The sequence below is a fragment of the Lagenorhynchus albirostris genome, chromosome 9 (genome assembly GCF_949774975.1).
Source record: "Lagenorhynchus albirostris chromosome 9, mLagAlb1.1, whole genome shotgun sequence".
Lineage (NCBI taxonomy): Eukaryota > Metazoa > Chordata > Mammalia > Artiodactyla > Delphinidae > Lagenorhynchus > Lagenorhynchus albirostris.
In genome coordinates this window covers 96,894,150-96,919,924 of record NC_083103.1, presented here as the reverse complement: position 1 = coordinate 96,919,924, position 25,775 = coordinate 96,894,150, and the positions used below count along the sequence as shown (strand labels likewise).

The 25,775-nt window shown below is 48.8% G+C and overlaps 1 protein-coding gene across 9 annotated transcripts in view; it reads right to left on the bottom strand.

Annotated features, from left to right (window-relative positions):
* The window catches only part of LOC132526387 (tubulin-specific chaperone cofactor E-like protein), a 162,747-nt gene that overhangs the window by 25,959 nt on the left and 111,013 nt on the right, over positions 1-25,775 (bottom strand). For all 9 annotated transcript variants that reach the window (XR_009542544.1, XM_060160632.1, XM_060160621.1 and 6 more), the window contains 5 exons: positions 23,152-23,722; positions 20,648-21,240; positions 18,781-19,354; positions 13,455-14,056; positions 5,143-5,704 (listed from right to left, as the gene is read on the bottom strand). Coding sequence is in view for 8 of the 9 variants with exons in the window: in XM_060160632.1 (XP_060016615.1) it covers positions 5,143-5,704; positions 13,455-14,056; positions 18,781-19,354; positions 20,648-21,240; positions 23,152-23,722 (2,902 nt within the window). In the remaining variant the exon portion in view is untranslated. The remainder of the gene's footprint in view (positions 1-5,142; positions 5,705-13,454; positions 14,057-18,780; positions 19,355-20,647; positions 21,241-23,151; positions 23,723-25,775) is intronic.

The following is a 25,775-nucleotide window of genomic DNA, read 5'->3' as shown; positions in this document are numbered from 1 at the left end:
TGCAAGATGAAAAGAGTTCTGGAGATGGATGGTGGTGATGGTTGCACAGCAATATGAATGTATTTAATGCCACTGAACTGTACACTTAAAAATGGTTAACATAGTAAATTTTATGTCTATATTACCACAATAAAACAATTTTAATGCCATATCTGCTATGTCCTTATTTCATTTGCATTCTTTGTGAGGTTGACTGTCTTTTCATTTGTTTGTAATCCATTTGTATGTCTTTCCTGTGAACTGCCTTTTCACATCCTTTGCACATTTTGTGTTGGTTGAGTTTTTTTCTTATTGAATTGTAAAAGCTCTTTATAAGTTAAAAATAGATTTTTGTCTGTCATGTGTTAAAAATATTTATCATTTGTCTTTTGACTTTGCTTCTTCTTCTTCTTTTTTTTTTTTGGTATGTTTGTGGCTTTGATTATGTTTTTGCCACGTAGAAATTTAAAAATTTAAAGTAATCAAATTTATCAGGTTTTCCCTTATGGCTTTGGTCATTTTGCTTAGAAAGTCCCTCTCTACTGCAAGATTACCAAAAAGACTCCTTTGTTTTTCTTCTAGTAGTTTTATAACTTAAATTTCTATGTTTAATCTTGGTTCTGTCTGGACTTTTTTTTTTTTCATTCCCTTTTCTTTTTAATTTAATTAAATTAATTAATTTTTTATACAGCAGGTTCTTATCAGTTATCTATTTTATACATATTAGTGCATACATATCAATCCCAATCTCCCAATTCATCCCACCACTACCCCCCCAGACTTTATTTTTGATTGAGGAAATGAAGGAAGTGTTTAAATAGTTTTCTGCCTGCTAGTTTGTCCCTTATTGAATAGTACATTTCCCCCCAGTGATCTGAAATGCCAGCTTTACTATATACTAATTTCTCTTTAGTGTTTGAGCCTGTTTCTGGACTTTCTCATCAGTCCACTGGTTGGTCTTTCTGGGAATGTGCCGGTATTGACTTGTTTTAATTACTGAAACTCTACAATACATTTTAATATCTGGGAAGATATACTATCGATTTAGAGATGTCCACTGCTGTTTCAAGTATGCTGGTCCTATTTCTCCAACTAGACGATAAACTCATTATTTTACACTTCTGATTCTTCCAGGGCCCTCAAAATAGTGCTGAGAACATGACAGGTGGTTAATAAATATTTGATTCTAGAAAACAAACATCCAAATTCCTAATTCTGATTTTCTCCACCCAAATGAAGTACTAAGAGCTGAGAGTGATGATGCCTCTACACCTGGATTTCTATCACGGTCACGAATGTGTCTCTTGCTGTGGCCAGTGGACTGATGTAGCCTTTGTGCCCAAGGTGGGTAGGATGTGTGGGTCCCTCTGAGGAGCAATGCAGCAATGCAATAGAATTGACCTTGTTTGAGCCCTGGCTTTGCAACTAACTAGCAGTGCCACCTTGGGCAGGTTACTTACTCTCACTAAACCTCTGCTTCCTCATCTGTAAAATGGGGATAACAAGTAGTAAAGATAAAATGAAGTGCAATTTTGCAAAGCTTCTGGTACAGTGCCTGGTACTTCAATGAAAGCTTCTGTTATTAATAGTAGGAGCAGTTGTCGTAATAGTAATAGGAATTTTTAAAAGTTGTTCCACTAGAATTTATTGAGTTTGCAAAGAAATATATAAGAAACCCCCTAATTACCAGACTTTGGACCCAGGACTCTGAAGTAGCAAAAGCTGCCTCTGATAAAAGAGAAAATGATAATGATACTCAAACTTGGCTGACCACGTACCAGATGTCAGGCACCAGGTGGCCTGGTTTATGAGACATCATCACAGTTAATTCTCACGATGGCCCACTGAGGTTGGGAGATGCCTTCACAGACCTGATCCTACAGAGCTGTACACCCTCTGCAGTACCTGCGGGCTCCCCAGCTCCTCAGGCCTCCTGGCCTGACCAGGGTAAGAGAAGCAGCACTGCACAGGGGGAGAGCACTGTCTCTGGAGGTACTTTCCAACTTACCCGAGCCACCTGCCTTGGGAAAGTCACTGAATCACTCTGAGCTTCAGTTTCTTCCTCTAGAAAATGGGACTATTAATGGTGCCTACTTTACAGGGTTGCTGTAAAGTTACAGGAGTCAATGAGTGAGGACTCATATCGCACTTAGAATAGTGCCTGGCACGCGGACGGAGCTAAATACCTGCTATGCGTTTGTTATTTGCTTCTCTTACTGTACCCTCACCACCCAGTGCTCTACTTTAAGTCCCCCATTAAGGGACTGAAAGAATGACAAATTCAGCTGAAAGAATTTTAAGGATGGGTTAGTAATTAAGACAATCGGCCTCCCTTTCCCCCCACCCCGCCCCAAGTCTGTTTGTTCAACTTGGGTGAAGGAGTTTTCCAATGCATTTGCAAAGAAGGTAATTGAGTAATAAATTATCCCATTGATAGGAACAGCCAATATCATTGAAAAACAACAGCATTCTACCTTGTTACCAATAAAGCGTACATTTAACGGGCAGTTCTGGGTTAATCCTTTTTCTCCTGAAAACACCATTCTCATATCTCAACATGTGAGTGTTGAAATGGATTAATTCTTAGTAGAAGTGGGGGGTGGGCAGAGGGATGCTGTTCTGCCCTTGCTTCTCAGAGATTAACGTCATGTCAGATATGGTTACAAACAACTGTATTCAAGGCAGCCTGTGTTCACTGATCTCTCAGATTGAATTGGCTGAGTTAGGACTCCATCTCCCACGGCTTTTCTCTGTTCTGAAATTCAAAATGGAAAACTAAGCTGTCTCCAACTGTGTCCGCCCCCCCAATCTCCACCCACACGCCGTCTTTAAAGTATAATTTCTTTCTCTTATTTTAGCTTTTCTTTTTGCCAGTCACCACCACCACCTCTTCAGGAGCTCTCTTTTGGATCTTGGCCCCTGTCCTGAAATGCCAAGGTGGGGGAAGGTCTATCCCTCTCGTGGTAAGGACGCTTGGCCTGGGCCTTGCTGGCAGGCAGCTATCTAGGCCCGGATGGGGCCCGTGGCCAAGGGTGAGGCAGGACAGACTCTGCTCTGAGTGCCTTGGATGGAACTCCCTGTGATGGTGTATAGAGTAGGCAACCGATATCTGGACAGAACTTTGAGGAGGGGAGAGGAAAAGTTGCTGGTGGAGGGGACAGATGGACAAGAAAAATAGTTTTCATATGCATTATGAATGGTATCCCTTTTCCAAACTGCTTCCCCATCCTGCACCAGTTTCAGTCCCATGGGTCCAAGCTGCATAGAAGTAGGGGACCTTCCTCCTCAAAGGTAAGGTCATAAGAGCTTACGAACTTGCTTCCTTTTCTTTCCTATGAGTGACAAAAATTGATATCCATAAATTAAGGTGAGACTTCCTGGAATTAGCCTCCTCTAAAAACAGTTCTTCCCTACGGTCTCCCCGCCCATTGCAGCTGGAGGCAATGGATGTGGGCATACACTACCCCTCGCTCCCCATCCCAGCCACGCCACACAGCAGTGCAGTTGCCATGGCATAGCCACAGGAAAAGAGGGAACGCCCTGTGGCAGGTCTCAAGAGGCAGCAGGCAGTGTCTCCTTCCTAAAACTGTCTCCCCGTCCTGCACCATCTTTAGGCCCCTGTGTCTACAGCCTGGTGTGCTGATTTAGAGGAAGGCAAGCTCTCTCGCCCCACTGAGCTCACCCCAGTGAATCCAGAGTAGCTCTAGAGATTTACCCAGACCCTGACGTTTTTATAGGCATATTTATTTTACTAAAGTCACCAGAGGCCAATTAGTCTGGACAGTCACTCCTACTGGCATCGCTCCCCCCAGCCCCTCACTCAGGGACTGAGCATGGCTGAAATGGCATCTTTCCCCCCGCCCCCACTTCCTCCCACCCTGTCCTCCCAATCGACATGAATCCAGTTATGTGGGATGTAAATGAACTGTGTGAGCATTAAACGACAGCACTGTTTCTGGTTTTTTATCCAAATCTCCCTTTCCCAGGATGAAAAGGGAGTTTACTCTCCGGGACCCCTGCTGGATCACTTATTTAGAGCTCTTTGCATTCAGCATCCATGCGTAGCCTTTTTCATACAGTTAGGCCTAAAAGAAATTTGCTATAGCTAATGAGATTGAGATGGGAAAATAGACCAAGGCAGATTGGCCAAAGACCAATACTGGTTTCCCTTCCCCGTCTTTTCCTATTGTGATGTGCTAAATGCAGACAAATTATTCCACTGTGAAGCGTATGAGTTGAGGGCAGGAGCTTTGGGGCTGGAAGGTCAAACCCTGACTTTGCCACTGAGATAGTAGGACCTTAGGCAAATTACTTAACTCCTCTGAGTCTCAGCTTCTCCCTAATTGGGTTATGGAGGAACAAATGTTGATAAAGTGTGGAGCACTGGGCTTGGCTCAAAGCGAGCCACGAATGTTAACGATACCACTTAACATGCATGGAGTGTGCTAGGCTTTCAGTTACCCAGTTTGATCCTCCTGATGTTTCTGTAGCATAAAGAGTGTAGGCAGAGCATTATCAGGGGGAAACTAAGGACCAGGGAGGAAAAGTGAAATGCTTCAAAGTCACACCGATCCTTAAGGACAGAGCAAGGCTAGAATCCAGGAGCTCTAGCTCTTTCTCTTGTTTTTCATTGAGATGTAGTTGATGTGCAATATTAATGTTAATTTTAGGTGTATCTAATTCTTTTTCCAATGCTTTTAACATTCTGCTATATTTCATCAACGCAGAGACGGATATATGACATATATGAATCAAATAGAAAAACACACTAAGAGAAAGTGTATAAATTATCAGTACACTTAATGATGGGTCCATGAGGTTCTAGAACAAAGCAATCTACTAACTCACTCTTCCCTCGATTCGTCCTTTGTTAGAATCTTATTGTGCCCTTGCTGAGCCCAGAGGCCATGTGTACTGCTCTGTGCTTTATGTATGTGATCTTATTTCGTCCTCAGAGGAATACAGGGAATAAGCGGTATTAACCCCACTTTACAGATAAGAAAACGGAGGCTCCAGGCGGTTCAATCTCTTGTTTCAGGGAACAAACTCAATTCCAAAGTGCATTTCCTGAAATTGCCCCACTCAGCTTGCTCTGACTTGTACTGGATGACCGGCCTGCCCACACCAATCAAGATGGAAGGAGAGACAACGGGAAGGACTCACAGCAGGACGTGTAGTTCCTCCAGCCGGTCACTGCGATCCCCTGTGTCTGGCACGTGCTGGCGTAGTTCTGCAGCCAGCTGCAGGCGGTCTGCACGGCGCCGCCATCGATGCAAGAGTCAAACAGGCAGTTCTTGTAGAAGAAAGCGGGGTTGACCTTGCTGTGACACTTGGTGAAGCCTGCGTTCTGGTTGGGGATCAGGCTGCAGAGCTGCTGCACTTTGGAGAAACCTTCCACTTTGGCACAGGAAGGGCAGCGGTCGCCACAGCCAACCTGGCAGAAGGTGTCCCTCTTCACCCAGCTCTGTCCAAACTCATTGACGCTGGAGGCCAGCAGACCCATGGGCATCTCCAGGTCATCTTCGGGGTTGCCGTTATAGCGGCCACACAGGCCGTAGGTGATGTTCTGCATGCCCCGAGGGACCGTGATGGACAGGAAGGTCTTCCAATCATACACAACCTTCAGGCCAAAGTCAGTTTCCACCACCACGTGGAAGCCAAAGGAAAAGATGTTTATCTTCCCTTGTCCCAACTTCAGGGGCAGATAGAGCCGTTCATTGTTGACCTGCAAGAGCAAGAGGGTCGGCACAGACAATACAGGTGGCCCAGGCAGCCCCGCCCCGCTCTTCTAATGATTAGCCTCTGAGAGGCAGCCCCACGGGGGGTTGGAGCAGTTGAATGAAATCTTTGCATTTAGTGTTGTTTCTGTCCCTCAACTATTATTATTAGGATTTGAACACTTAAATGGCTATCCTTTGTACACGAATATACCTATTTATTTCAGTGCCTTCTGTTTATAGCATTATTCCCTCCAGGAGTTCAAATTGTTTTCTCCAAGGTAATGAGAGGGTAATAAGAATTCAATTAAAGTTTAGACTAAAATACCCAAACCTAAAACTCTTGTGTTTCTATTTCCAGCTTTACTGTGGATTTCTCTTAGACAAGCCCCAATTTATTAATTCCTCTAGGATCTTCTTTTTCCTGAGGAATGACTTGATTTTGCTGGTGCCTCTGCCTAGGATGCCGTTCTTTACCTGCCAATATCCTTCTCATGCCCCAGACCCTGCTCAAATGTCGGCTCTTCTATAAGGCAAGATTTTCGGAGCTGGTGGTCAGGAAGAATCACTCCCTCGTCTGGGCAACCAGAACATGTTACTTATACTTCTCTCGTGTTCTCCTGCACCTCTGGCCAAGATCAAGCACGTGTACCCTGCTACTGAAGCACACATCGCATCTGTCTTATATTACAGCTGGCTGTCTACACCTCTGTCTCCACTACACGGTTAGGAGCAACCTGAGGGCAGGGACCACACTTTATTGATCCATACGGCCACCTTCCCCTCACCCGCTGCTGGGCGCCCAGCACAATGGAGAGGGCACTGGATGCAGGTTTCCTCCCGCAGATTTTAAATTCAGAAAACAAGGAAATCCCTTAAGTCAAACTCCGGAACTGCACGGCCCCTGAACCCTTTTGATGCAGGTGAGCCAAATCCTGCAGCCCTTGGCTGGGTGAGTGCTTGATGGAAAACAGACTGTTGTGAGGGCTAAGAGGAGAGCTGGGCTTCCTCCTGAAAGAAGAAGGTGGCTGCCCACAGGGTGGTGGTCGTAGATTGCTCCCCGCCAGGAAATAACCCCGCTCCTGACCTCCTTAATCTCTCTCCCATCTGACACGCCTGCCCCCAGCCCCACTGCTACCACCTTAGTTCAGACTCTCATCACCCTCCACCTTGACTCTTGAATATGCCCCCGACTGGTCTCCCTACCCCGGTACTGCCCCCCTCCTCCAGCCACTCACCACTGCCTCTCCAATATTTTTTAATGCAATTGAAAGCAATTAATTAATACTTAAAACCCCCTGCATAGCTTGAATAAAATGTGGGGTACGCTTAGCACATGGTACAGGGCTCTCCAGGAGCTGGCCCCTGCCTCTCGGGCCCAACCCACTCACTTCCTCCACCCCAGCCATACCCAGCACTTTGCTGCTCCCCAGATGGTCCAAGCTGCCCCGTTCCACGTGCCGTTTCCTTTGCTGCGAGTGTGGTGGTGCCTTCTGTGTCCATCCTTAGCAGTTGTGATTGTGAGTTAACGATAACTCACAGCTGGCCTTGGCCAAAAGGGGGGCCCTTGGCCCAGGAGGTTATGACACCCCCATCCAGCCCCACCCCCACCTAAGGGCAGCCCTCGGCCAATGACTGACCAACACGGGGGACCAACTCTGTGCGCACGTCATGCACCAGAGCTCCCGGTGGCCCAGGCTGATGTCCAACTTAGACCACATCCTCGCCGAGCTCTCTGCCCTTGGTTCTTCCCTCACTTTCAGGAATCCCCACCTCAGACTCTGCCTCTAGGGAACCAACCTAAGACAGCAATGGTGTCCTTCCCCCATCCTCTCTTTCTCTGGGGCAATTTTCACCCTTCAAATTTCAACTCAGCGATCTCCTTGCCTATGAATATTGCTCCAGGCAGAATTCACTCATTCATCCAGGAGCCATCAGTTTGGCACTACTGTGCACCAAGCATCGTGCTCAACGCTGGAATAAAGCATAGGGCTCTTTCCCTAGGAGCTCACAGGCATGTGGCAGAGACAAGTACATAAACAGGTAATAATAACATCATCTGATGAAAGCAACGATAGAGATAAATAGATGCACAGGCACCAGACTCAGCCTGGGGACAGAATCAGGGATGCCCACAGAGGATGGTGCCCACATCCGGTCCTGAAGGCTGAGTGATGTTGTCCAGTCAAGATAACTAATAAGGACCTGCTGTAGAGCATGGGGAACTCACACTACTAGATAACTAATAAGGACCTGCTGTAGAGCACGGGGAACTCACACTACTGGATAACTAATAAGGACCTGCTGTAGAGCACGGGGAACTCACACTACTGGATAACTAATAAGGACCTGCTGTAGAGCACGGGGAACTCACACTACTGGATAACTAATAAGGACCTGCTGTAGAGCACGGGGAACTCTACTCAATACTCTGGAATGGTCTATATGGCAAAAGAATCTAAACAAGAGTGGATATATGTATATGTATAACTGATCCACTTTGCTGTACAGCAGAAACTAACACAACATTGTAAAGCAACTATACCCCAATAAAAATTTTAAAAAATATAAACACTACTATTTATAAAATAGATAACCAACAAGAACCTACTGTACAGCACAGGAAACTCTACTCAATATCTTGTAATAACCTATAATGGAAGGGAAAATGTAAAAAAAGACTATATATATATATGTGTATGTATATATACATGTACACACACACACGCACATATATGTATGTATAACTGAATCACTTTACTGTACCCCTGAAACTAACACAACATTGTAAATCAACTATATTTCAATAAAAATTAAAAACAAAACAAAACAACAACAAAAAATGAAGGAATGAGAGTGAAGAAAAGGGAATCCCAAGAAAAGGGTGTAGCCTGAGCTGAGGCCAAGAGGAGGGGAAATGCCTAATAAGTATGAGGAATTACAGCAATTGAATGATGCTGGAACATAAAATGTGACCTCGGGGATGATGGGAGATGAAGATGGAGAGGCGGGGAGGGCCTGGACCACGGAGGGCCTCGTCTGTAACGTCCCATGAAATCAAGCCTGAAAAAGACTCATTCATTTTTCAAAGAAGAAGTCGCCAGTGATCTTAGTAAGAGAACTTCAGTAGCGTGATGATACCAGAGGCTAGGTCGCAGAGGTTAAACGGCAAACAGGGGATATGGAAGCAGAGATGTCTCTCTCCGGGAGTCTGGTAGGAAAGGGGAGGAGAGGGATTGGTTAGAAGAGGGATTGGATTGAATCGGGGTCAAGGTTTATCTTAGAACGAATATGTTTATGGGTTGAAGAGAAAAGCCCAAGACACAGGAGGGGGAGGAGATGAGAGACAGGCAAGAGGCTGAGAGGGCCAAAAAGGGATGGTGTAGGTGGAGAGTGGCCATGGAGAGGGGAAGAGATAATTCGTTCTCTGGAAAGAGGACAGGAGGTGAAGAGGGCGTGGTGATGGGTCATTTCAGAGACAGCATGGAGCGGGGAAGAGGAAGAGGGAGATCGTGCCTGGTGAGCATAACTTTCTCACCTGGGAGGCCCAGAGACAGAGAGCTCAGGTGTGCAAAGTCACCGAGGGAAGCAGAGGCCGTGGGGACTCCCACGAGCCTTGACAACTCGCACGAATAAACTAAAGCCTGAGCACCCAAGGGCTCACGTGTGCTGGCTGGCTTTTCCTCCTGAGTTTCTCCGCATTCTCTATTCCTGGCTACTGGGTGTCAAGGAGGGGGCGATACCTTGGAGAGGCCATGTGCCTGGATTACAGCTCAAGGCCTTCGAGTCCTGTCACTGCCCAGGAGCACCTGGGAAAGGAAGGCCTCGACGCAGACAGGCCTGCCCAGCTTCTCCCTGTCTCTCAGGCCCCAGGAATGCGACCTCCACCCCTACATCACTGCCCTGTCTGTCCCTGTGAAACGGAGGGAAAGAGAGAGGCAGAGGAAGGGAGGGGTGGATAAGGATGGATGGAAGAGGCCGGCGCAGAGGAGGAAGAGAGCAGGGCATGGGGATGGGTGGGGGAAATGTGTTTCTAATACTGAAGTATTGGAAATAAGGCCACATATTCGCTTTTCAGTAGCGAGCTTTCCTTTAAACAACTGGCTTTGATTGCCGCTACAGCTGTTCTTCAGCTGTTCTGAGGCCCCCTTCACACCCCCGCCCTGGATCTCCACTGACGTTTCCTTGTCCTAGGACGCCCTCTGCCTCTTTCACGGCCTGGCCAATGGATGCCTTCAGGGCTCAGGTCTGGATCATCTCTTGCAGAAGCCTTCCCTCCATCCCCCCAGGCGGCTCAGGCAACCTGTTCTCTCATGACACACCCCCCTTCCCCACTGCACGTCACATTTTTCTGGAACTTCACATCACGCTGACGTTCCCTGCAAACACGTCTGTCTCTCCCACTAGACCCTGAGTTCCCTTAGGACAGAGGCCTGTTTCTGACTCACGTTTCTACCCGAAGGGCTTGGCACAGAACAGCCTGTCAATGCAAGCCCGTCAGATGCAACTGAGCCAGAGTGATGCTCAAAGCTTCCCTCTTCTCTCATGGCCACGGGGTGGGCAATCAGTGAGAAAAACACCAGCTCTGGAAGGTCCTGAGAGCCTGCCCCTTGGCCTGGACCATGCAGGACCCGGCTGTGCAGAAGCCTGAGGGAGATGGAGGAGAGAGGCCGTCTCTATGGAGCTCGGGCTGTGGACGGCTGAGGCGTGGGCTCTGCGGTGCCCGGGAGTGGCTCACCTCTGTCGCTCACCCCTACTCCCTGGCTGGTATAAACATAGCATATTTATTTCTAATTTCCCTCGGCTTGGTGGGTTTCCCCACATCCTCAGTACTGCTTAATGCCGAGAAAGGTCAGAATCACAGAGGGACCCGGTGTCCCAAGGAGTCACTTCCATGTCACCTCCATTTTTGCAAGCACCAGCAGTGACCCGGGCTCTGTGCTGTGTTTTGCCTGGCGCTCCACCGCGCGCTGTCATTATGACGGCCGTTATTCTTCTCTCAGGGAGAGATGGTGACTAATAATAACATCATGGGAAAAACAAACGCAAATCATTGAACAAGCAGATCCTGCAATGCATATTAATAATTCAAAGTAAATGCTAAATCTATCCCCTAGGCCCCAGAAGAAAAGAACCTTCAAGCATCCTGAACTTGGTCTTTCTGTCAGAGATCTGAAAGCTGTACACTCTATTCCCAGCTTGGGCATTTTGGACATCTGGTGACCTAGAAAGAAGAGCCCTGGAAAGGGTCCCCCCACCCCTTTAATCAATTCCTCCTTCATGCCCATTACTCTCTAATTACTCCCTGTTGTAGATTGAATTGTGTCCCCCCAAAAGGTATATTGAAGTCTTAACCCCCAGGACCTGTGAACGTGACCTTATTTGGAAATAGGGTCTTTGCAGATGTAATCATTAAGATGAGATCATGGGGGGAAAGGGTGGGCCCTCAATCCAATGACTAGTGTCCTTAAAAGGAGAGAGAGATTTGGCACAGAGGGACGAAGGCCATGAAAATACGGAGGCAGAGACTGGAGTTATGCTGCCACAAGCCAAGGGTCACCTACAACCACCAGAAGCTGGAGGAAAGCCTGGAACAGAGGTTCCCCTAGGACCTCGGGGGGAGCATGGCCCTGAGGACACCTTGGTTTAGGACTCCTGGCCTCCAGGACTGTAACAGAATAGGTTTCTGCTGTTTCAGGCCACCTAGTCTGTGATGCTTTGTGACAGCAGCCCTAAGAACCAATAGACCCTTCCCTCCGCATTTCTTTGTGGGAGGAAGAAACCAGCTGTGTAGTTCTCATGGCTCTTGACTTTAGGCGTGAGTGCATCTCATGAGACACGTGCCTGGAAGGTGAGCTGACCCAAAGGGAGGGAAACACCTGGTGAGAGAAGAGAATCAGCCACTGGGGAGGAGAGAAGGGAGAGCAGGAAAAAGAACAAGTGTTCATGAAGGTCCAGTGTCTATATGTGAAAATAACTGGGTCAGAAAACATGGGTAGCCTCAGATGTCTATATACCTAAACCTTGACAGCGTGTAACACAAGGCAGAAAATACGCTTTCAGAGTACACTGGATGGGACAGGGCCTGTTAACAGATTATATTTTAGAAGAAGAAAAAAACCTGAAAGGTAGAAAGGTGGAAAAGTGTTGAATGTCACAGAGATAAGGAACGATATCCAAAATTATAAATCTAAGGGCAGAAATATGTCAGAGGAGGAGCAAAGGAGAAAAGGGCAAATATGATGAAGCCACAGGGACAAAATGATTGATGTGTTTGTTTTAACACAATTGATGAAAATGGAGGAGAGGGAAGTGATTGTAAAGAGCGACTTTGACTATCTGGACATCTGTTGGAAACCTTTTGTGGCTAAAAGCAAGGCATCTGATACACTCCTAACCTGTACAGGTGCCAATTTCATCTCTCAAATTGCTAAAGAAGTGACGAGCAGCAAAATGAAAGTCGTAGGAACCTTGGAAGAAAGGGCTTATTATGTTATCTCCTTCGTTCATTTGACAAATGCTCTGAGTGTCATAGCACACAGTATATTCATTTAACATAAAGATGGATTATGTGTGGTTCCTGCCCTCAAGGAGTCCACTATGAATATTGAGTGAGCTGGACATGAACATCATGGAAAAATACAGTATGATTAATGCCATAAATGATAGAGGAACCAACTGTTAGGTGAAACACAGAGGGTACCAATGGCAGTTTGGGTAAAATACCCAAGAAAAGGAAGAAGAAGGTTCATAGTGAGACTTCCATCTTAGATGCTAAGAAGGCACACTTTCCAGTAAACGTGAAAGGGAGGACAGTTTAAGAAGCTCAGAAACCTCTCTTTGTCAGAGAAGGGGGTTAAAGGAAATTCTAAGGAAGGAAAGAAATCAGCAGTTGCCCAAGGAAGTCTTTAACAGCTCAGAATTTGAAAGGGAATGTATATGAGAGGAAGAGGAACCTCCTTAGAGATAAATTACACCGCAGACCTGGGAGGATGGTGTTAAAAGGTTGACATCCTAAGTCAGCTCCTCCAAAATGCTAAAGCAGTGGCTTGCTGGTGTCCCAAGTGTTGCTCAGGGCGGGCCCTTGGGGGAGGGGTGGCCAGCCTGTGGCTGCGGCTGGCATCCTCAGGCTGGACTCGGAATGCCTGGAACTCCTCAGCCCCTACCTGCTCCTGTCTTCACGGCCAAGGGAGTGAAAAGTAAGAAGACTGCAAGGGAGCCCCAGGGTGCTCCAGATGTGGACAAGACTCCTGAACTCCCAGGTCCCCTGGGAGCGAAAGGGAGACTGAAAGAGGCAGCAGGAGGCCCAAGGAGGCAAATATTTTGATCTCAGCTAAGGGAAGGAGGTGGATTAGACAGCAGTACCACTTATTGACGCCTAGTCCATGCTAGGTGCACATTCTCGTATACACACAGCGACTGTCTGAGGCCGCTAGTGTAGCCAAGCTGGGACTCCATCTAGGTCTGTGCCGTCTCCAACACACTCTGCTACAATATGAAAGGCACCATTCCTAGAGCTGGCTCTGTTCCTAATTTGGTGCCTGTGACTTGGGTATTTTTCTCTCTGAGGGCCCTGTTTCCTTATTTGTAAGATAAAGTGATGGGAAGTCTCCAGGGCCCCTCTGTGCTCTAACATCCTCTGCTTTTCCTTGGATTCTGGACCTGCCTGGTTCAGCTGCAGCCTGACTTGCTGACCTGGGACCCCTATCCTCACACCCCCACGGCTCCCCTCCTGGGGTCTGGCCTGTGACCGCTCACCAGCACCGTGTGCTTGTAGGCCCTGTGAATCACGATGCTGTAGCCCAACACGGTCACGTCCACCTGCTTGACCCACAAGGCCAGCGACGGGTCCCGGTCCTCGTTCTTGGCTGTGACGACAAACTTGGGGAACGTGTCTGAGCTCGGCCTGCTTCCTGTGGTGCACAGGATGAGCGGGCAGCTGGTCTGGAAGTCAAAAGGGTAGCCGTCAAAGGTCAGGTAGTGGCCGTAGCCCGAGACGATGCAGGAGGCGTCGGTGCGGGCCTGGCAGTAGTAGAGGCCGCCCTCCTCCATGCAGTACTCGTCACCCTTGCAGGGGATGTTTTCACAGTGGACGCTGTTGTCTGTGCCATTGCAGTAGCAGAAGATCTGGCAGTCCAGGTCCACCCAGAAGGTCTCATTGGTGGCAAGTTGGTGTCCCTCAAAGTTGCAGCCACACTCGCTCCGGGGGACGCACTGGCTGCCTTGCAGGGCATAGCCCTCGTCACACTGACACCCCTCGGAGCAGCTGTCCACACAGATGGGGCCCAGTGCCAGGGTCTCACAGGTCTCTGTACACATCATGCACTCCTCGAAATGGCTGTTCTCCGGGCATTCCAGAGCTGAGGGTGGGCGAGGAGGAGATGGGATTGAGAAAGGGACAGAGGTCAGAGACAGAGTCTGTGTACACTCATTGGTATGCATGGGTGTGTGCATGTGTGTGCATGTATGGCTGTGTGCACAGTGTGCGTGCACGTGTGTGCGTGCAGGTATATAAGCTGCATGTGACTTATCTGTCCAGCACGGTGAGCTCAGCAAATGCCATGTGATCGGCACCACTGCCATCCTCATTCGGGGTGATCCACAGGGCTCAGCGAGCCCCTCACTCACGTGCTCCTCTAGTGCACTTAGCTTTTCAAGTAGGAGATTCTGAGACGATGGGCCTGTTCTGAGCACCTGTGGCACACCAGGCACTGTTCTAGGCATTTTAGTGTAATTTTCTCAACAATCTGGATGGTAAGGACAGTCATATCACCCCTGTCTTATAAGTGAGGAAACTGAAGTTCAGTGACTTAATCCAGCTGATAAGTACTGGAGAGAGATTCGACTCTGCATCTCCCGACTCTGAGTCTCCTGACTCAAAGACTCCGGAAAGAGAGTCCTGGAAGGAACAAGTGCTCTGAGGCTGTAGAGACCTGTGGGTACCATCTCTGAGCTTCAGTTTCTTCTCTTATTAAATAAGGACAGTACTTACCTAGGACTGCTGTTCTGAGGATTAATAACCTAATATATCAAGCCCACAGTAGGGTCTCAATAAACACTGCACCCTTTCCCTTCTTACACTTCCCTCCATTACAGATAGGTTTCATGGAGGTGTTTCTACTCTACACGTTGGACCTTCCCTGTGTCTTTCATCTCTCTGCTCCTGGTGTCCTCTGACCCCTTCCACCTCCTCACTGACCTCAGCACATGGTCCTGCCCACCTCCTTTATTCACACCCTTTGCCCCTCCTGCACGGCCTTCACACAGCCAAATCCTACCCATCCTCCCAGTTTCATTTCAAGTCACTCTTCTGCCCAGAAGCCTTCCTTGATAGATCAAGACTGTGCGTCAGTAAGCGTAGCACATACAATAACGGCGCATGCGGCTCACCATGGAATTCCGTGTAACTTCCCATGTCTCTTTATTATTTTTGTTTGTCAAAACTTGACATGAGCCGGGATGAACCCAGGGATACAGAAGAAATCTACCCACAGGTCTGTGTTCTCTAAAGATCTGTGAACGTCGTCACCGTCTCCTGGGAGTTTAAGATCTTGCCTTTAAGGCTTTCTTTAGGTCTTATGCATACGATCACTCCTTAAGAGGGTTTTATAATCCAAGGACACAAAGGACACTGTAGAGAAATTGCATGGCAATAATAGTTCCGCCCACAAGTACCAGCTCAACAGCTCTGCCCTATGGACTGAAAGCCAATCTTTTTTCCCTCTGGGCTAAAGGACTGTCTCCACCTCCACTGACTAGTTGTAGGCTAGTTCGGCACTGATTAAATATGTCTGTATAGAGCGATTTTCACATTTGTCTCTAAATTATGAATGTTATAACACTGACTACAGGTTTATGGTGATAGCAAATAACATGACTTATTTAAATGGCTCTCGTTTTATGACTTATTGTGTTGTCTGAATGTGTCTGAAAGTCTGGAACATGCAGACATGAAGTAATAAAACTTCCCCTGGCTCCTGAAATGCCTCTGAAATTACTTAATTGGGCAGCCTGGCTCTGCCAGCGAGAGCTGGTTAAAAATATCTGAACACAGAAGCAGTGGTTGCCTCTCTCCAGGTCCAAAGAAGATTGTGTTCCTGATTTGCAGCTGTCACTCAATCCAATCCCCACTCTGCAAAACCCTGACCAGATTAACCCCTTAGTACCCAGAGACTTGATTAATCAAGTGTGAGCCCTGGCCCTCCACCCGAGGAAGCCATGCTCCACGTGGCTGCTTCCGTCCACAAGTCTCTCTCTAAAAAAGGCACGAGCGTTTGCTCCAGCTCTTCAAGCCCCGATGAAGGATTGGGAGAAGTGATTCTCAGCAGGCATCGCACCCGGAAAAAGAGGGAATCACTGTCATCCCGCCACACGTCCTTCGCATGAGCCATGCCACCAAGCTATGCTTCGCGCAGTACAAAAAAACCAACCAGAGACACTTCCTGCTGGGTCGGAGTTCATAGTCTAAAAGCATGGCACAGACACGGCCTGGCAACAAAATGGATTTGGTATGGGGCAGACTCTGTAATCCCGTAATGTGAATGAACTGTAACTAGAAAGTTGAGTACAGGAGCAGGGGCAGAGATCAGTTTAGACGAGCTAGAGGTGGGGCAAAAGAGGATGTGGGAAGTGGGTTAAAGAGAAAGCTTTGGGAAAGCATTCTAAGGTCCCACTAGACGTGGTGGTCAGTAGGAACCTTGGAGCCTCCCTCCCTTTAGGTGACTTTATGAAAAGAGCATGCTTCCAGAATTCCACCTGCAGATTCACAGCCTCTGTTACTAATCCCTCCCCAGTGTGGCTAGGGTCACCAGGGATATAACCGCCCAACTCTGAGATGATATTCCATATGCTCCTCTGGACTTCCGGTGCTCAGAAACCAGAGCATTATTTTTAAATAACGATATGTGGCGGGGGGGGAGGCAGGGGGGATATTCTTAGCTCTGTCTGAGATGTTACTATTGCAAAGGCTTAGAGGCAAGGTAAGGATACCCCAATAGCAATGGGTAAGACTCACCCAGACCATAGCTTCTAATAACCATAGCTTCTAATAACCAGACCATAGCTTCTAATCATGAAAAATCCGAATCATGATTTTTCGGAGTGATGGTTGATTCTAGGCTGGGGTAGGGAAGGTTAAGAGGTGATGTGAAGCATCTCGTTAATCTAGAAAGTAAGAAAACGACAGAGGCATATCCGAAGGACGTAGGAGGCAACTGGAAGGGGCACCCACAGGCCAAATCTGTCATAATGTTAATGCCAAAATAACAAATGTGATATGAAACATAAACCATTGAAACAAACAGGAATCTGTGTGTCCATGTTGATAAGATAGATAGATGATTGAGGTAAATAAATAGATGGATGGATGGGTGGATGGATGATAGATAGGGGACAGGCAGGCAGAAGAGATAGGAGGGCTCTTGCTCACAGTAAAATGACATCTGCTGACGGGTACAAGTGGAGAGAGTGCTGGAGCTGTAAACTGTCAGCATGTGATCGTCATGCTGGAGATCAGCACAAGCAAAAGTCCTCAGTGGGCACTAAGCCGAGGAGAGGGATCGTGATGACAAGCGGCAGCGGCGTGGTCTTAAAGTACTTCCCCACAGACTGCCCATCAGTCACAAGACAGAAACGGAGCGACACAGAGTGGTGATATCTGACAACCCCTGACCAGGGGATCAACGTGCCCATCACCAGTGAGAGGAGGCTGAACAGAGTGTGCCCCACATGGGACCTGGTACCATGAGGAAAACAAGCCTCTCCTATGCAGGGGGCTGGGGGGGATGCAGAGCAGAACCCAGCCATGGCGGAGCACCAAATCCAAAGGGAGGGCCATTCTATTTCACAAGGGGCGAGACTGTAATCTTTAAACATGACAAGATCACAAGAGACAAAGAAGCTAAGGAATTGTTCCAGACTTAAGGAGACCAAAGAGACATGACAGCTAAATGCCCCATGTGGTCGCGGACTAGATCTGCACTGAGGGGTAGGGGAAAGCCATAAAGGACACGACTGGGTCAACGGGCAAAATTCAAGTGGATATTACGTTATCGCATCAGTGTTAAAGTTCCTAAACTCAGTAACTGTACTGTGCTGTGAAGGAGTGTCTTGATTCTAAGGAAATATACACTTAACGTATTTAGGGGCAAAGGGGCATGATGTCTGCAACTTCCCTTCAAACAGAGAGTCAGTGAGAGAGAATGACAAAGCAAACAGGGCAAAATGCTAACAACAGGTCATCTGAGTAAAAGCTATATAGGTATTCTTGTAATCCTTCTGTAACTTTAAAATTATTTCAAAATAAAAAGTTAAAAAAATAAACAAACTTAGGTAGGAAGAAATATAATGGAAGAGACATAACCAGATGTAAAGGATGGAATCTCAGTGGTAGCGCTGGTCTTCGTGAGGGCCGACCTTCTTGGTGGGGAAGGGGTGGGAGATGTGGTCCAGGTGGGGCAGTCCTGCCTCCAGGCCTGGGTCCCGCCCTCAGCCACTTCTCCTTCTACCCTTCCATTTACTCCTCCCCCTGGGCTCGCCCAGAACCGAGGGGATTATATGTCTCGTCTTCCCAGCAATTATTCTCATTACTATAAGTACTGCTGAGAGGGGTCAGATACTCTGGGCGCAAAATGAACAACCAGGCCCATGGGACTCTCTCAAGAACCATTGTCAGGTTTGCCCTGGGGAGCGGGGCTCATCTCTACTCCGGGAAAGGCACCCTGACTGATCACCATGTGCTGAAATGAATGCGGTCCTGCCTTGCCAAGAGAGAAGGCGCCCACTGAGCCATCACAAAGATTTCCTGTCCTTTGACATGATGTGTTCCCTCTGCTAGATATAACCAAGGGTCAATAGCTAATTGTTCTACAACGAAGAGGGATTGTGTGATTAGAAACAACAATAAAGGTGCGCAATAGTCTGGTCTGGGGGGGCGAGCCTTCCAGAGGACACATCAGACTAGGGAAGATGTGCAGGGTTAATGAGATTGTCCTTGAGTGCGATTGCACCAGGAAGAGAAGAAGATCCGCGGTCTCGGCTACCAATGCCCCGCCCCGGCCGCCCCCATGGCGTCACCCGAACTCACGGCAGAAGTCGTGGGTCCTCCAGGGCTGCACCGCCACGTCGGCGTTCTTGCAGGCGCTCGCGTACCGGGCCACAGAGTCGCAGAGCTCGGACTCGTTGCCCCCGCTCTGGCACAGGCGGAAGAGGCAGGTGCGGTAGTAGGCGGTGACGTTGACCACGCCGTGACACTCCAGGAAGGAGCTGTTGGAGGGGTCGTTGATGATGCCGCACATGGAACGGCTGCGGTAAAATTTCAGCAGCTCTGAGTCGTTGCCGCAGGCCTTCAGCAGATCCCCACACTCCCCGTTGCAGATCTCCTCGAAAGTGGTCCAGCTTTCCAGGAACACCGCCAGGTTGTCCGTGCACTTGCCATTGGGGAGACAGAACTCCTCGCTGACGTTCGCGTTGAAGAAGCCACACAAGCCCCCCGTGCAGTTGAAGTAGGCGGTGGAGAGCCGGATGTACAGCAGACCCACGTCTGAGTATTGCACGGTCACGACACCCTTGGACTCGACGGTTGTGCTGTTTTTGTTTCGATAAATTTCCAGCTTCCCCGAAGGATGGAAAAAAGGCAGTTCCACTTCCTGACTGTTCACCTGAAAATTCAAATCGCTATCATCAGTTCCAGATACACACAGGGTGCCCACAATTTCCTAGGCTGTGAATAAAGACGTGGCTCTGCCCCATGACTAGCCCTTGGAGTAAGGTTGAGAAGCTGACAGTGTGCGGAAACCACACAGACATCAACTGTTTTTTTCATGGGCATCTTTGTTTCTTTCTTTCCAGCCTCCTCTGATCCAACACATTTGCTGTTTGTGTGTGTGTGAGACCCTAAGCTAGTTCCAAACAAAACTGAAGTGTGAGCAACAGTCACCGTAGACGTGTGGCTTCCTCCTGTCCCCGACGCCCTGCCTTCTTCTTCTCCCTTCAAATTTTACTTTTCCTGTGTCTCAGCCCCTTGGAAGCACACAGTGTATATATCTAATTATCTAGCTGTCCATCCACCTATCTACCTATTATTATTTTGATAAATTAATTTCTGCCAGTGTGTCAATGGGAATAAAAACACAGCCCTTTCAGTTTGTGGATGTATGCTTTATTCACTGCATTGACTTTTGCTTTCTAAATTAGATGTCATGTGAAATTATGAAATGCACATGGCACTGGGAGGAGGGAGATCTGCTCCTCCCTCACCCTCCATCACCCCCGCTCTGCCACCTTCCAGCTGTCAGGCCCACAGCCCTCATTTAGCCCTTTGGGAGTCTCATGTGAAAACAAGGAGTTGCACTCGATGATGCCCAAGATTCCTTCTTACTAATGATCTATGAGTCTGCATGCTTAGTGATGGGTATTTCAGACCAGGACAGCAGGGCGTGAGGCACCATGGCAGGCATCCCTTGTGCTACTCCACACGGATTCCCATCTACAGGAAAGAGATGCAGCATAGTACAGGGTAAAGAGCACAGACTCTGGAGCCAGCTGACCCAGGCGTGAATCCCACTTTTATGGCTGTGTGTCCCGGGGGAAGTTACTTAACCTCTCTGTGCCTCTGTTTTCTCATCTGTAGAATGAGAATAATGATGTTATCTACCTCTTAGGATGAATGTGATACTGCTTAGGCTAGTGCTTGGCACACAGTAAGCATCCTATAAGTATCTGCTACTCTGGCGAGCTAGTTCTGCTCTAATTCGAGGAATTCCAGCTTCACTCCAGGTGTCCACCTGATGGACTTTTATTTGGTGCTGACAGTTAGAAAATGCTCCCATTTCGGAGTCATTGCCTTCCTAGAATCCGCTCACGGTCAGAGGCAGCCAGGCAAGCCTGAAGAGCGCGGCTCCTTCGCTTGGTGGGACTCATCAGGAAAGTCTCCAAGGCCACAAGGGTCTTACCTTGACCTCTGAAGCCCCGATGCCTTCTATCTTGACCTCCTGGTCGGCCACCAGGATCCGGAGACCCCGCAGCCAAGCAGGCCCTGCTTCCGGCTTCTTCTTGTTGATGTCGATTTCCAAGTACTCTGGCCGCTCAGGGCAGGTCTTGAGGAGCGTGTAGGAGAACTCGACGGGGAAGGGGTAGGCAGCGCCGTCGAAGGTGTGCAGCACCTGGTTCTGGCTGAGCAGGCACAAGGTCTCCCGCTTGGGGAAGCAACCCTGGTAGCCGTTCTCCACTGTGCACACCTCCTCGCCACGGCACGTCTTGTTGAAGCAGTACACGTCGCCGCCCTCCTCGCACAGGCACTGCACCGTGCAGTTGGCCGTGGCCCAGAAGAACTCGCCCATGGCGTAGTAGTGGCCGTCGAAGTCACAGCCGCACTTGTGCAGCGGGACGCACTGGCTGGTGCTGAGGACAAAGCCTTCGTTGCACTCGCAGCCCTCCGTGCAGGGCATGGCGCAGGTGTGGGAGGCCGTCAGATCTGAGCACGTGTCCGGGCAGCTGCTGGTGCACACGGAGTAGTGGCTGAAGCTCGGGCACTGCACCATGGACACTGACGTAGGGGAGAGGAGAGAGCGCGACAAGGTGAATGACCCAGGGGCTAACCGGCCAGATCCACCACGCACGGGGGCCTGGAGGAAGAACGCTCCTTCTGGACCAGTTGGCGCCTGGAGGGAAGGCCGAGCCACCACTCACTGGGGGAAGGGAGACTGAGGGTGCGCAAGGGGCGCAGCTGCTCTGGTAGTAACTACTGAGCAATGTGATGGGGCGGGATCTCACTGGATCATCCTGACTGAAATAAAACTTCAGGTTCCTATCCTAACTAGACTCGACTGATTATTCAATACAGCTTTAGTACTGGGTGAATTACAACCATCGAGATGGTTTAAGATCTTCAACTGATGGGCATATAAGTTGGTCTGACTTTAAAGAACACGGCCCATTCCTAGGAGGAAATAAATCCAACTCACAGGAGAAATGAAAAATCTGACTCTTAGAGGAGGAATTTGAAAAAGTGAACTTTCAAACAGGGACCAAAGAAGACTGTGAAAATGAATTCTCTGGGATATTAAAAATAAGAAAGAACCTTAGCTATCTGAAAAGAACCTGTGTGCCTATTCCCCCAGGAGACTGAACTGGAACTGGATGCCTTCTGAAGGCCCTTCTTGCCTTGGAAAGCTTCGATTCTTATTTTAAGAACATCTGAATCTGGTTTGAGTCTGGTTGACCCCAACAGGCGGAGACTCAAGAGCCTGGTAGACGAGTTCTCTGATTTAAATACAATTCATCCCACTAAAATGAGAGACAGGGAGAGGAACGTGGAGGGTAGGATAGTAGTACCACTAGAAAAAAAATAACCATTATAGGCAAAAAATTAGGTAATTGGATGCCCTTGGATTGCACAAGGGTCAAAGAGAAGTCATATTCAATCTCAACTTCAATCAGGGTATGGATACTCCAGGCATGATAGAGGCTGGCCAGTCCACACACACAAAAACATTTAAATATACTGTCTTTTAGTAGTTTGATCAATTCTCTAAGAATTGATTCTGATACATATTGATTTATATGAATCCAACCTATACAGATAGGAAAAAATTGCCCTCTGGCCTTGGAACTGAAAGAAACTTTTAAATCTCACCTCCATAGCACTCTCAAATGCACGGATAATAATTTTCGGTTTACTCATATGGAGAAAACCAAGGACCAGGAAAGAAACAAAATTCCAAGAAGCAATTTGGTTTTTCGTTTGCCCGTTTTTAACATTTACATAACTAGGAAAAGTGAGAGAGATGTAAGTTGTATAGAAGGAAGACATAAGATAGCTAAATTGTTCCAAACGCTCAATCCAAAAGTGTAATTCCAAGGGGACAGCTGGATTTCCCACACTTTGGGGGCTTTTTTCCTCACCACCCGGCATTTTAGAACAAGGCCTCTTTCCGGGTCTGCTACCTGCCCTGTCTACTGCCCCTTTTGGACCAGCTGAAATGCTCTAGAGCAGGAGTCACAGAACCTGAAGGTAGAGAGGAAACATCCAAGGACAAAAATGCCATGGGTTCCATCTGGGAGGTGCATTCTTCTCCCAAAGGCTGCTCTTGATTCCCCAGGCCAGTGTCCACATGTCCCCAACAGCTGTGGGGACAGCCACCTCCAGCTCAGAAACGGCCCCCTCCCTGCTCAACTCTGCCCGGGCCACCCCTGCTAAGGGCCCCCTTCCGGCCATGCATTCCGCGTCTCCTGCACGGATGCCCATCAGTGGTTTCTTGTTTTCTGGCCACAGTACTGGGTGAGGAGAAAGGTCAAGATGCTTTTACAGTTCGTTCTTTATCATTTGCTATATTTCAACCTCACCCTGACTCTCGGGCAATGTGTCTTAACAGGGAGCTCTCCGAGGAGCCCCGAAACCCTCTCCCGGCCCCCCTGCACAGGCGTGGCCTTCCGTGTGGACAGGATGCCAGCTTACCACACCCAGTCTGGATTCGCCAGTCTCCGATCGGAATGCCCTGGGCTTGGCACACGAGGGCGTAGGCCTGGATGGCCTGACACAGGAGTGTCCCGTTGTCCCTCACGCTGCACAGGTCATACACGCAGCTGTGCACGAAGGCCATGGGGTCCACGACAGTGCCACACTCCCACAGGGGGCCGTCGGTCTTGTTGAGGAAGCCGCAGTAGTCGGGGCCAAAGTAGAGGGCTTCGGTGGCCGTGTCACACTGGGTGCAATTATCCACGCAGCCCGAGTCACACTTCCAGTCGGCGTGGTAGACCCGCCAGCTCTCTCCCAGGTCTAGGATTGACATGGCTGGCCTGCCGTCGGGGCGCAGGAAGTCATCCAGAGGGTTTTTGTTGTAGTTCCCACAAAGCCCGCAAGTGGAGTTGATGTAGGAGCCTGGGACGGAGATGGAGGCGTAGTGCTGGCCGTCAAACGTCACTAAGAGCCCAAAATCCGTTTCCACGGCAGTAGACATGCCACTCTGGTAGACTTTCACCGCCCCCAAGTCTAAGGTGACGGGCAAAGAAGCCACTAGGTCATTAACCTGCCAACAACAGCAATAGTAAAAAGGCAGGTGAGCAGGGGCCAGGGCAGTGGGTCCAGCTGAGGTCAGGAAAGGGGGGAGGGATGGAGCGACTCAGCGCCACAGAGAGAGTGGCCCCCAAAAGGCTCGGGTACCAGCGGGCTTGCCTCCCAGGAAGGCAGAGGCCCCAGAACCTTTGAGAGCAGGCCGGCGTTTGAATTGCGACAGATGTGCATTGCTTAGTGCCACTCTAAACCCCTCTGGGGACCAGGTGCTTGCCAACACTTCCTGGCTGGCTCCTGGGCCAGCTTCACGTCTTTTCTTGAAAGACTAGTTACCTGGCTTTTCCCCCTTTCTCCTCGAAATCCATTCTCTAAGTCTCAGCTTAAGGCACATACTTTCCATGGCCCCCTCGCTGCCCTTAGCACCCCAACCCCTCCTCCCAGCTGGAAGGTGCTCTATAAACTGTCCCCACCATCGAGTTTTGAGGCTGCCCTGGTGTTATTCTCTGAGTGTTTTACCCTGTCACTTCCTGATACCAGGCCTATGTCATACCATCGTTCAACACAACAAATTTGAACACCTACTGGGTACCAAGCACGATGTTAGGTGCTGAGAAATAAAGAATAAAAAAAGTAATTGTCTCTGCCTGTTATGAGGTCTGGGTCTACTGAGGAAGAGGGACACAAATTGATATTTATGACATACAGTTTTAAATATGCGTTCATAGGGGATGCAGTGATGCAGTGGGAGAACGGTACCTGACCACTGATCCAGCCTGGGGACGGGGGGTCATATAGGCTTTTTAGGAGCAGTTAAGTCTGACCTGGGTCTTTAGAGGTAAAACAGAAGCAGCCAAAGGAAGAGTAGGGGGCAGAGAATTCCAGGACAAGTGAATAAAATCACGTGGTTAGAAGTAGCTGCATGAGAATAGGGACAGTCATGGGGTGTCACTGTACTGCAGAGGGAAGGGAACGGGAGGCTGGAGAGGGAGTTGGACACAGGCAGAGTCCATTCGTTCAGTAGATGTCAACTCAGCCCTTTCTGTGTGTCAAGCTCTGTTCTAAGAGTTGGGGATTAGCAATGAGTGAAACGGACGAAAATCCCTGCCTCTTGGAACTGTCTATTCCTCTTCAGGAGACCAACAGCAAACAAAACCAATATGTAAAATACATAACAGCATCAGAAAAGTGTTCTGCAGGAAAATAAAGCTGGGAATGTGGATCCAAAGTGCTAGGGAAGAGGGTTTCTAATTTTAGACAGGAGGGTCGAGGAAGACCCCACGGGGAAGGGGATATTTGAGATGAGGAAGAAGCCTTGCAGTTATCTGGGGCGAGAGTGGCTTACGCAGAGGGGACGGCCAGGCCCTGGGGTGGAGCGTGCTGGGCGCTGGGTTCGCACGGGCCAGTGTGGCCGGAGCGGAGAGCCAGGAGCAGGCAGTGGTCGGGGAGGGCAGAGAGATAAGAGCAGCCACAACAGGCACGGCCTTGTCAGCCATTGTAGAGACTTTGGCTGTGACTCTGAGGGAAGCCGAGAGCGAAGAGAGCGCCCAGAGCAAAAGATCGACATGATCTGACTTCCGTTTTGGAAGAATTGCTCTGAATTCTGTGTTGGGAACAGATCTTGGAGGGCCTTTGAAGCATGTTTTTAAGAGAAAACAAAACGCCACAAAAACAAAAACAACAACTTGGATTTCTCTTCTGTAGGAAGAGCTCCAAAAAGTTTTAAGTAAGAGAATGATGTGGTTGGACTTGTGTTTAAAAAAGTCCACTCTGGCCGGTACGAAGGGTATATTGAAGTAGGTGGAGATTAGAAACAGAGAAATCAGGCGGGCAACTGGTGCTGGAGGCCAGGGCTGATGAGGGCGAGGCCTGACCTGCACCCGGACGTGGAGGAGGGACAGCTCGTGGTGGACACTCCACTGGGCCTGGGGCTTTTTGCTGGGGGGAGTGAGAAATGGGGGAAGAATCAAGAGTGAGTCCCACAGGAATGAAGACAAAGACGTAGAGAATGGACTTGAGGACATGGGGAGGGGGAAGGGTAAGCTGGAACGACGTGAGAGAGTGGCGTGGAC